Raw genomic sequence first — 12,248 nt, forward strand, 5'->3', positions numbered from 1 at the left:
CAGTATCTCCGCTCATGCCCTGGGGAGTCTTTTCCTTTATTTACTGACTCCTTGAGCAGCCTGAAAACTATCGACCAGTGCTACCCTCGTCATCCTTCGTTAGCATCCATCCAGGAGTCCATCTATGCTCTTGAACGGTCCAGTTGTTCAGTGGTGTTCGTCTGGACCCCTGGTCACGTCAGAATGCCAGGAAATGAACTTGCTGACGGGCTGGCCGAGCAGACTACACGGAAACCACATCTGGAGATGGGCATCCCCACAACTGACCTGTGTTCGTTATTACACCACAAGATTTTTCAGGTTTGGGAGACGGAATGGCAAAATCTCAGTATGCACAACAAACTCTGAGCCATTAAGGGGACCATGAATGTGTGAAAGTCCTCAATGAGGGCCTCTCGCAGGGACTCCGTGGTTCTATGGCGGCTCTGCATTGGCCTTCCCTGGGCGACCCTCGGCTACCTCCTGTGCCATGAAGGACCCACCTCAGTGTTGGTGCGGTGTCTGGTTGAAAGTGGCCCATATTGTTCTGCTATGTCCTCCTTTGGCTGCCCTGCGACTTCATCTTCGGTTGCTGGACTCATTATCATTGTTTTTAGCAGACAATGCCTCATTCGCTGATTTGGTTTTACATTTCATCCGTGAGGGTGGTTTTTAACGCATGTCTTTTGCCCCTCTGTGTCCTCCACCCTGGGGTTTTTGGGGTGAAGGTTTTAATGTGTTGCGGGGTGGCTGGCTTTTCCGTTTTATTTTCATAGTCGACCAGCCACTGTAATCTGCTTCCTTGTTTTACTCTCTTCTAACTGTTTCTCGCATCTCTCTGTTGCTCTCTGGTCCTCTTTTGTTCCTTTTAGTGTTCGTTGCCTTTCCTTTGTTCTTGTGGGCTTCCCTTTCTTTCCGTTTTGTGTTATATGTCTCATCTATTTTATTCTTACACTTGTGGCATTGTTTTATTAGGAACAATGGACCGATGACCTCATAGTTTGGTCCCTTTACCCCTCTTTTAAACCAACCAACCAACCCACCTCAGCCTAGATGACTTCACATTTCTGTCAAAAGGCTGGTCTTTGTAGATGGCGTAAAATTCACAGTTGTACCTCATCCTCCATCTTTCCCTTTCTCATATTGGGCTGATGATTCTCCTGAGTATCCTTCTCTCAAATCCATCCAGCAGTTCAGCATCCTTGGCTGTCAGAGCGCAGGTCTCAGAGGTGTATGTAAGCCCTTGTCAAATCAGTGTTCTATAAATGGTTAGTTTTGCGGTTCTAGTCAGGAGGAGTTAACCCTTTGACTGCTGAGGACGTGTTAACTTGTCATGCCTCACCATTCCCCTGGCGTGCCTGACATGTATAAGCGCGGCCCTCGAGTCTTCCTTACAGCGCTAAGGACGTGTTGACGCGTACATCGTCACCGGCCTTTCCACCACTAGGGACGAGTTTAGGTGCACTGAGTCACAGCTACCTGAGCGCTACAGACGTGTAAACATGCAGAGCTGTCTTTCTGCCCTGCTCTTCCAGTAGCTGTTCAGTGGTCTGACTGTATAGTTCGAGAGTGCATACATGTTTGTTGCTGCTTGTGTCTGTGTATATGCGGATGGATATGTGTGTGTGTGTGCGAGTGTATACCTGTCCTTTTTTCCCCCTAAGGTAAGTCTTTCCACTCCCGGGATTGGAATGGCTCCTTACCCTCTCCCTTAAAACCCACATCCTTTTGTCTTTCCCTCTCCTTCCCTCTTTCCTGACGAGGCAACCGTTGGTTGCGAAAGCTAGAATTTTGTGTGTATGTTTGTGTTTGTTTCTGTGTCTATCGACCTGCCAGCGCTTTTGTTTGGTAAGTCTCATCATCTTTCTTTTTATATATATATAATTTCCTCTTTTCCCTGTTTGGGGCATTCCCTCTTCTTTCCACATTAGTTTAACAAGTTTCAGGATGTTCATTTCCAATTCAGAGCCTCCTTTCTTGAAAAGTTCTGCTGGAATGCCATCTGTTCCTGCTACCTTGTTGCTCTTAAGTTTCTCATTGCAGTTCTCACCTCTTCCAAGTTAGGTGGGTTCACCAAGTTATTTGAGTCCTCTTCCTCCTATGTTTTTGTGCATGTTTACTATTTCCAGAGATTTATAGAAAGCTTCTTTCTCCTCATCCCCCAATTCGTCAGTCTGTGTGTGGGCATTAATTAAAAAGTAATTGAAGAATTTCCCTTTTATCCTAAGTGTTCATAGTCTCGGTCCACAGCTCGTGGTCTCGCGGTAGTGTTCTCATTTCCTGAGCACAGGGTCCCAGGTTCGATTCCCGGTGGGGTCAGAGATTTTCACCTGCCTTGATATGATATGACTGGGTGTTGTTGTTGTTGTCGTCATCATCATCATTCATCCCCATTATGGTCGGAGGAAGGCAATAGCAAACTACCTCCGCTAGGACCTTGCCTAGTACGGCGGTGCGCTGGCCGTGGTCGTCTCGCGGTTCTAGGCGCGCAGTCCGAAACCGTGCGACTGCTACGGTCGCAGGTTCGAATCCTGCCTCGGTCATGGATGTGTGTGATGTTCTTAGGTTGGTTAGGTTTCAGTAGTTCTAAGTTCTAGGGGACTGATGACCACAGCAGATGAGTCCCATAGTGCTCAGAGCCATTTGAACCAAGTACGGCGGTGCGGGTCCCCCGCATCATCCCCTATGCTTTGTCAAGGAGTGTGGGACCTCATCATCATAGTCTTGGGTTTATGGGGTTGAATCCAATTACTAAGTGATTTATTTGATGGCCACACCACAAATCCTATCCTGAACTCATGTTTCCTTTTGATACAGGTATAAAATAGGTTTGCTTCTTTCTTTTTTAGGATTCCACTCCTGGTCCATCTTACTTATTGTAATGCTGTGATGCTCTGCTTCAGGTTCATTATTTGGTCTAGCATCACTTTCAGAGCTCCTGTGTGGTGTTGTGATCCCACATTCCAAGTACCGATGAATAAATCCAATTTATGCTTTATATTGTTTTTATTTCTTTTCTTACTTTTCTTGTCTCTGTTGTTTGATTGCCTTCTTCAAAGTTTTGTTCATGCCATGTCTGTCATTCTTTATTCATCCGGCTTTTCTTTGTTGAAGTTTTGTAGCAGATGCTTTTTACTGAATGGGCTGTCAATCCTATGTCTAACCTCTACTTAAGGACGGGACCCCCCCCCCCCCCCCCCCCCCTCCCCCAGACTTTGGTGACCCAACTCCCAGCTGCAAGAGGCAGCAGTTTGCTAGTTTTGGTCCATCTGGGTATTTTATTTCCTCAGTGTCCACCATATCTGGTGAACATTCCCTTATCTGCCACTTGGGGAGGCACGCAGTTGAAAACTAGCAACTCCACACGGGGGATTACTCCTATTACCTTTCTTGAATATTGATGTGACCCTTGCAGCATTCCAGTCCTTGGATATGGATCTTTTGTTGAGCAAATGATTGTATATGATTGTTAAGTATGCACCTATTGGATCACCATTCTGTGAAAGGAACCTTATTGGTATACTTGCTTTTGTCAAGTGATTTAAATTGATTCACTACTCTGAGGATATCTTCTTTGTAGTTACTCATGTTGGGAGTGTTCTTAATTCAAATTCTGGAATATTTACTTCATCATGTATGGTGCAGAAGTTTTGGAAGCTGAGGTTACTAACACTGCTTTAACAACACTGTCATCGATAGTATTTCCAGTGCTAGCCCACAGAGAAGGCGTTATTGTGTCTTGCTGCTAGCATACTTGACATACGATCAGAATATCTCTTGATTTTCTGCGAGGTTTCGAGACCAAGTTTCATTGTGGAAAATATTATTAGCATCTTGCGTTGAAGTCGGTGCTGAATTTAGAGATTCTGTAAAAGACAGTCGATCTTGGAGATTTTGGATTTGTTTAAACATGGCATCCTTTTTTTGTTGTTTCTGCAATAGTGTTCTTACCAGTTTTGTGAACCATGGGGGATCAGCTCCATCATTTGTCAATTTTAAAATCTCTCAGTTGCTGTCGATACCATTTGTTTTAATTCTAGCCACATATGGTCTACACTTACATTGTTAATTTGGAGGGAGTGGAGACTGACTCTCAATCAAGTGGATTTTGATCTGCTTCTTTGAATAGATATTATTTTTCGTTACTTTTTGAAGGATTTGGAAGCTATGGTGTTAAGTCTACCTATGAAAGCCATATGTCCACTTATCCATTTTGATGCTCATTATTAGCTCCGGACTATTTGTTGCTAAGAGGTCAAGTGTGTTTTTGCCATCTGTTTACTATTAGAGTGGGCTCATGAACTACCGTATTTACTCGAATCTAAGCCGCACATGAATCTAAGCTGCACCTGAAAAATTAGATTCGAAATCAAGGAAAAAAAATTTCCCGAATCTAAGCCACACCTGAAATTTGAGACTCAAAATTCAAGGGGAGAGAAAAGTTTTAGACAGCCCCTCCAAATCGAAACAAAGTTGGTCCATTGTAACATGAGACACAATGAGGTCGAATGGATGAAGATACAGCTACAGTAGTTCGGTTCGAGTCGTAAGCTTAACAGTTAGGCTTTACCAAGTAGCCATTGCTATGTGTCAGGCGCTCCATCCGTATTTATACAGGTACCCTTCCTTTTTTACATGCTTCGTCTGGTTTGAATCGATTGCTTATTTTGCTTTGATCTGTTAAGTGCCGTTCTCTTTGTTATAGGTGTTTACATCACTGTACGCTGAAAATGCATTATTGTACTGTGTTATGCATTGTTCGTCACATTCTGATGATGAGTGTTTACGACCTGTTGTCGCTCGCCGGATGGCTGCTTGCTTTTGTGCGCGCTACCGCGGCTTTCTTTTTAAAAAAAAAAAAAAAAAAAAAAAAAATACCAGAGGAATTGTTTCATAAGTGTAACAATGGCAACAGACTGCTATTTGTTGTTACTTACATTGCTGCTTTCTTTGATAATGATCAACAAGAACCAAATAATAGACTACATATGATAGAAGATGTTCTGATCGATAGTTTAGCAAAAATTTTTCTACGTTTGAAAATCTTTGCAGACGCCTCTTTAGTACATTACATTCAGCACAGAAATGAGGGTCATGTTAGATTTAAAAATGTAGTCAGTTGCCGTGCTTCATTTCGGACTGTATCAATATTCAGCATAAGAATAATACGAATATAAACATGACATGAATATGTATATTCTTCCGCGTTTGCTGTTGTCTCACACTAGTTTCGTAGTTTATTAGGCAGACAGGATTTAAATGAGATAGCAGCAAACACGAAAGAATACATGGCATAATGTTTTCATTCTTCTACCTTTTCTTTTAATTTATTTACTGACGCAGAAGTTTTGGCGACAGTATTTCTCTTTGTGGCTGCAAAGCATTCCTGTCTAGCGCTACATATATTCGACGGCAGACGTTAGTTGTGGTGGCACCTACAACATTTTTATAACTTCCGCTTACTTTGCGCTCGATTCTAAGCCGCAGGCGGTTTTTTGAATTACAAAAACAGGAAAAAAAGTGCGGCTTAGATTCGAGTAAATACGGTAATTGCTCAGTGTCAAGGATAAATTGAAGTCACCACCAACTCTAATTGTATGAGTCATGTACATGTTTGAAATTAGACCAAAGCTTTCTTTGTACCTTTTAGCAATTGTATCATCTGAATTGGGAGGTCAGTAAAAGAATGCAATAATTATTCCAGCCAGGTTGCCAAGAATGACCTCTATCCATAATGGCTCAAAGGAACTATCTACTTCAATTTTGCTACAAGATAAACTACTACTAACAGCAACAAACATCCTAAACCAACTGTATTTAGCGTATACTTTCTGTAGACCGTTAAGTCCCAACACAGCTACAACACTTTACAACTGTTATATCAAAGGTTCCTAGATCTACATTCTTCGTGTGTTCAACCTGCACCCTTTCAGACTGAAGCACTTTTTGTGTTTCCTCAAAACAATTTACTTGACTTTTAGTCTACAGGTGCTGCAAACTCGAGTGATGTATGTGTATAAAATCTTATAGTGGAAGGTCCACATTGTATTATCACAATATTAGGAAAAGAATAAATTGCTAATCACTGTAAAGATGATGCATGGAGTTGCAGACACTCACAACGAAAAAATTTTTACACATTTAGCTTTCAGCCAAAGCCTTCTTTGGAAAGAAAAGAAATAGAAAAAAAGGAAAAATACACACACACACACACACACACACACACACACACACACACACACACACACACACACCTACCTTTATGTGAAGTAATGAATGTCTTTTTTTATCCTGGTATTGTAGTTATATACATCATTGTTGCTTTTGTAATGGAATAGATTATGTACAACAATGTTCATGGAGGAATAAATGTACTGTGAAGGAGGAAGGCTGCGTCCTGGCTGTACACCCTTCTAATGCAAGCAAATCTCTCTTGATCTTCACTTGTTGTTTTCCCCCTTTGTTTATTGTACATACTGTATGACATATCTTTCCCTATGGTGTTAGGGTTTCAAACATACTGCACCACTTAACATTTTCAAATTCCTTTGCTACAGTTTTCGATACTGTAAACTGGCTTGAGTTTTCTTAGGTGTCACTTCCATTATCAGGCATAATGCACAACTGCCTTTTTGTGCTTTAATGTTACCAAGGTTTCACTGATTGGCACCTAACATATCTCCCCCCCCCCCCCCCCCCCCTCCAAGTCTTCTGTATTGAGGATGCATGAGTTGTAAAGCTGTCATGCAGTAGTTCTTGCATTTGCCTGACCTTCTTATCTTTGGGATTCTGTGGATGATATTCTTGCAATAGTCCGATAGTGTGTGTCCAGTCTTATAGTGTTTACGCACGGTGGTTAGAGGGGAGGCTATTTATCGGGATGTTGGACCAGTACATTGTTTTCCAGTTGTACATAAACACTTCATCAATGGGGGAGGCAGCTACACAACCCACTCCAAAGGAAGAGGGCTGATGGCCAGCCAGGTGGCAGTTACCGACTGACTAGTTGGGGTGCAATAAGGTGCTCTGCTTTGCTGATATCTACGTTCATTGCCTGGCAAGCGGCCCTGTTGGGTGCACCGCAAACACCAGCCTCAACGGCATGTGAAGGGAAACAAGATTCTTGCTGGGATAGTCAACTCCACAGTGAATGACTGCATCCAAAGGGGCGACGCGCGCACCGAGGAGACACGCCCATGCAATGTTAAAAGACTGCTGCCTTGCACATGCTGCGACCCGCTCCCCCCAGGCAGCTGGAGTGAGCCAGGAAGGTCCAATGTGCTGTGACATTAAGTCCAAAGGGTGGACTTAGTGCAGGAAATAGGTATTGTAATGGAGACTCGAACTAATAACTGCTGCTGGCGGCTGTGTGCTCTCTCCTCAACTAGGGTAAACCCTGTGTCCTAGTGAAGCTGCTGGGCTGAGAATGAAAGTGTTACAAAATTGACAGCTATTTATGCAAGGTAGCAGTGCACATATTACGCCGGTGTACCGCTTCTAGTCACGTACTTGGCAGTGCCACTAAAGCTCACTGGTGGAGTTATCCCTTGCTCACACAGTAAGAACTATTTATTACCACTGTGCTGGCAGGTTTCACTGAGTGAGCCTAGCCTGTCTCACAACAATTCATTGTCACTGTTGTTTTGGCCGAAATGACAACACCCGTGCTTACCAGCTACCACTGGCTACTGCATTATTCCCCGCCCTTGCATCTTCTCAAAGATTTACGCTTAAAATTGTAGCGGCAACACACTAACCCCCTCTCCACGGGAAAGACTTGGTCCCTCAGGTCTTTCCTAAGACCCGTCTGCAACAGTACGTCACATTTACAACACAAGGTTCTAATATGTGAATGTCCAACAGCCCAGTCCACAAAGTCTAGAATCCACATTAAACCCTTTAACTGCTGTAGTTGAGTTAACTTGTCATGCTCCACCACTCCCAAGTGACAACATGTTTAAATGCAGCTCCTGGGTCTTCCTGAAGCACTGTTGATGTGTTCACGCTTTCTGTTCCATTGACATCTCACTGCTGGGCATGAGTTACTTTCATTTCTCTGTCAATAAAAGAGTTTTGACTATTTAAATTACAACATACGTACCTCTTTGTGTGCTGTCATGTTGATATCGTGAACTGTTTATAAAATGTCAAGATTGTTATGACCACATGATTCATGATGTGCAGGGGTGGGGATGGGCGCATTGCTTGCTCATTCTTTGGATATAAAAATCAGTAACTTCGGAACAAAAATAGATCTGGTTTTGATCTCAATTTTAAATAAAATTTTGCAATTCATACACTGCAGCATGTGAGCTAAAAACAACCATATGGAATGTTTAAGCAATGCTTTTTTACTGCTATCAACTGTTTAAAATTTTGTGCTGTGTTTTACTTAATTTTGTGCAATGCAGAAACTGATGTGTAACAAAAAGAAATTCAGTTATTTATTGAGTAAAGATATCGGATTGTAAGATGTGCAGAAATCAATTGTTTTCACGTAACAGTTCTTTAAAATTGGATGGTAAGTACTTCATTACAACCGGAGTGCCGGGTCTCAGCACAGATAGCAGTATTTGACAAGTAGTACAGCCATAACAAAGTGATGCTCAGCACGGAATGCAGAGAGCACATTTGTAGCAGTGAAAAAGTTAACTCATAAACTGGACATGCTAAATTTCATCTTAAGATATCAAGTTGCTTATGACTACCCCACTGAACAATCCACTAACTCCTCTGGAACATCGTCACATAGTGCCCTTATACTTCCCATGAAGGCTGCTGCCATCCACGGGCTGCCCCAGGACAGGAGTGAACCGGGAAGGTCTACTGCGCCGTGGCACCAAGTCAGAGGGCAGATTCGGTGCACGAAACAAGTACCATGACAGAGACTCAAACTTGTGACTGGTACTGGCGGCTCCATGCCAGTCTCCTCTCCTGGCATAACCCCTGTGTCCTAGTGGAACTGCGGGCTAAAAATGAAACTGCTACAAAATTGTTAGCTATTTATGCAAGGTAGCGACCTTATGTTAATGTTATGTTATGTCAATGTACCATTTCTAGTCATGTATTCGACCACAACACTGAAACCCATTGGTGAAGTAATCCCCTTGCCCACACAAAACAATAACCGGGGATTACTGCTGCACTGACAGGTTTCACTGAGCAAGCTTTGCCTGTCTCAATAATTCATCAGAGTTGCTGCCAGCAGTCATTGTGCTATTCCCCTTTACATTGCACTTTGTCATTGATTGTAGAAATGCTGCTAATCCCATCTGTTTGATTGCAAGCCTACCAAAGCTTTGTGTAACTGTCATGTTAGCAGACATTGCTTGCATTTGTAAAGGCCTTCAGTGTTGTTCCCTCTCCTAGTACATAAATAAATAAAATGTTGTGTATTGTACTGCATACCAACCGGTCTCTGTGAATTATTGGTGTTTGTTGAGGAGGCTTTGTAATACTATTTTTATGTTATTGGTTGAGTAAAGAAGGTAAGCTTTGAGTCATTTATAATTATTTCAGTGTGTTAAACAACATTTTTGTACAAATGCAGCTCTATGCCAAGAAAAAGCCACCTTCTGATGAAGATGAAGGTGGAGGGAACTCCAACACAACCCATGGAGGTGGAAGCAGAAGGAGCAAGAATTCATCAGCAAAACCTTGCAGGTGATTGAAATAAATCTTAATGCTTTAATTGTAAAGATGTCATATCTGTATATACCTCATGTCTCTCTCTCTCTCTCTCTCTCTCTCTCTCTCTCTCTCGTGTGTGTGGATGACAAGTGGAGCAGTCGCTTGCAACTGGTTTTATGCCTCTGACCCTTCCCTCTTGGAAATAAATTTTTCGGGGTCAGATGATATATGGTTTCCTATTGCATTGCCAAACAGGATGTTGTCACAGCACCAAAGTTCTTCCTATTGTCATTTCAGTCTTGTGAAGTTGCACTGACCCATTCAGAAATAAGAATTTTTGTTTCAGAGCTGTAACAAATCAACAAATCTCATCACCAGCAATAATTTTTCATAAAAAATTAATGTATGGATACTCACAAGTTGCTATTCCTGATGAGACTCAACTCAACTTGACTGTCCTTTTTAACCTTTGTCAGAGCATGTGGAACAAACCTTGCACCTTCTGCGTATGCAAATCTTCATGTGGATTCTGAAAACCACTGTATTAGGTGGTCAATACAATAGAGCTTGCAAAACCTGCCGTGCTGGGGTCATGTGAGAAAACTAGTTTGGGATCATAAGAAAGGATTTCAAAAGAATTGTTTGAAGTAATTGAGGAACATCCACTGCAGGTGTCCCATGTAATCAAGATGGTATGCCTCATGTCATAATGTTGCATGGTTAACAAAGAAAACATTATGTTGTTGAACCTACGTCACCTCTGCACCATTTACTAGTTTCGTTTTTGCAGCTCCTATCACATTTGCTCACCTTGAGGAAAATTAAATGACTGCACTTCATCCCTCTTGCAGTTAATTCATTACTCCTGTAAGCTCTTCTGAATCACACTCTTGCATTAAAATCAGCACTTCTGAAATTCTGTCACCTATTCTTGTACTGAATGAGGTGGCACAGAGGTTAACATGCTGGACTTGCGTTTGGGAGGTCATTAGTTCAAATACCTGCCCAGCTGGGCAGTTCAAATACCTGTCCGGCCAGGCAGATTTGGGATTTCTGTGATCTCTGTAAATCGCTTGAGGCAAATGCTGGGGTGCTTTCTTTGAAAGGACATGGCAGATTTCTTCCCCATCCTTCCCTAACAAGAGCTAGTGCTCCATCCCTAATGACCACAATGTAGACAGGATGTTTACAAAAAAATGAAATTGACAACAAAAATCCCTGAATTAGGCAAGAAATAGCACCAAGATTGGCGAAAAACACTGAAATTGGTAAAAAAATAACAGTGAATTTGGCCATAAAATAAAAGCTTTTTCCCTCCTCCCCCTGTCTGTATGTCTAGAGGTTTCATCAGTCTATAAAATCAGCCTTCAAGTGCATTCTTTCATGTGCTGCTCAATTACTCCATGTATGTGGCAATCTGCATTTATCAGATGCAGCTTGAGACACAGCAAACTGGACTAACTCCACTTATTACAATTTCACCCCTTAAATTATTTTATTTTCCTTTCTGTTTTCTGTGATAAATAATGCATATATCATGAGTACTTAAAATTGCTAATTTCTTATCCATACTAGATTTTACTGAACTTCATTAATCACAGTATACTTCACAGACTGCAGATGACATTACTGTAATAGTTCCTGTAGAAACATTGTCTTTAATGAAATATTCTAAATATACAACTCACTACAACAATGTGATCTTCAAAACTTGATCCCACTTGGAAATACCTTAATTGGGGAAGCCCTGATTATTCAGCAGGGAACATCCAACTTTTTCTGCAAACTTAGCATTTTAAAAAGTATTCTATATAGATTACTGTGTTATAGAATGTTCGAATCTTAAAATGTGATCCTTTCAGAATTACAGTGTTATAGTTTTGTAGCTCCAATTTTTATGGTTCCAAAAATTATACAGTTTCTAGAAAAAGATGTTAATTTATGAAATATTCAAATTACAAATGGAAAATCCAGGATAGAATGTAACAGTATGGGACTTGAGAGAACCATAAGTGTTAAAAAAATATATAGCCTACGACCGTCCAGGGAGTATAAGTAGAATAAGTGTTTTGCTAAGTAAATTGGTCAAGAACTTCTTGAAATTTTTGCTGACATTGTTTCCTTTTTAACTATTATCATGTCTTTGTATGTTTTACTTTTTATGCCTATTATGTTAATATGTGAACTTCTACAGTCAGTGTTTAGCATTCACTCTTCATGTTGTTAATCAGTTGGTGTTTGGTAATCGTAATACAGTCTTTCAATAAATATTTGAAGTTCTGCTCAGAACAACTTATTTCAGTGTTATATCAATGAAAATAATCAGTTTTTGCCCGCATCTCGTGGTCGTGCGGTAGCGTTCTCGCTTCCCACGCCCGGGTTCCCGGGTTCGATTCCCGGCGGGGTCAGGGATTTTCTCTGCCTCGTGATGGCTGGGTGTTGTGTGATGTCCTTAGGTTAGGTAGGTTTAAGTAGTTCTAAGTTCTAGGGGACTGATGACCATAGATGTTAAGTCCCATAGTGCTCAGAGCCATTTGAACCATTTGAACCAATCAGTTTTTGAAAACATATAGTAACTGGATAGATAAAAAATCTACTCACCATGCAGCAACACAAGAACACACATATAAAAGGTATTA

General features: G+C 41.5%; 1 protein-coding gene across 1 annotated transcript in view; it reads left to right on the plus strand.

Annotated features, from left to right (window-relative positions):
- LOC126106294 (putative ATP-dependent RNA helicase DHX57) overlaps positions 1-12,248 on the plus strand; it is a 228,608-nt gene that overhangs the window by 27,518 nt on the left and 188,842 nt on the right. Inside the window, exon 5 of the mRNA XM_049912514.1 lies at positions 9,530-9,642. Coding sequence (XP_049768471.1) covers positions 9,530-9,642 — 113 coding nt within the window. The remainder of the gene's footprint in view (positions 1-9,529; positions 9,643-12,248) is intronic.

The sequence above is a fragment of the Schistocerca cancellata genome, chromosome 10 (genome assembly GCF_023864275.1).
Source record: "Schistocerca cancellata isolate TAMUIC-IGC-003103 chromosome 10, iqSchCanc2.1, whole genome shotgun sequence".
In the NCBI taxonomy this organism is placed as follows: domain Eukaryota; kingdom Metazoa; phylum Arthropoda; class Insecta; order Orthoptera; family Acrididae; genus Schistocerca; species Schistocerca cancellata.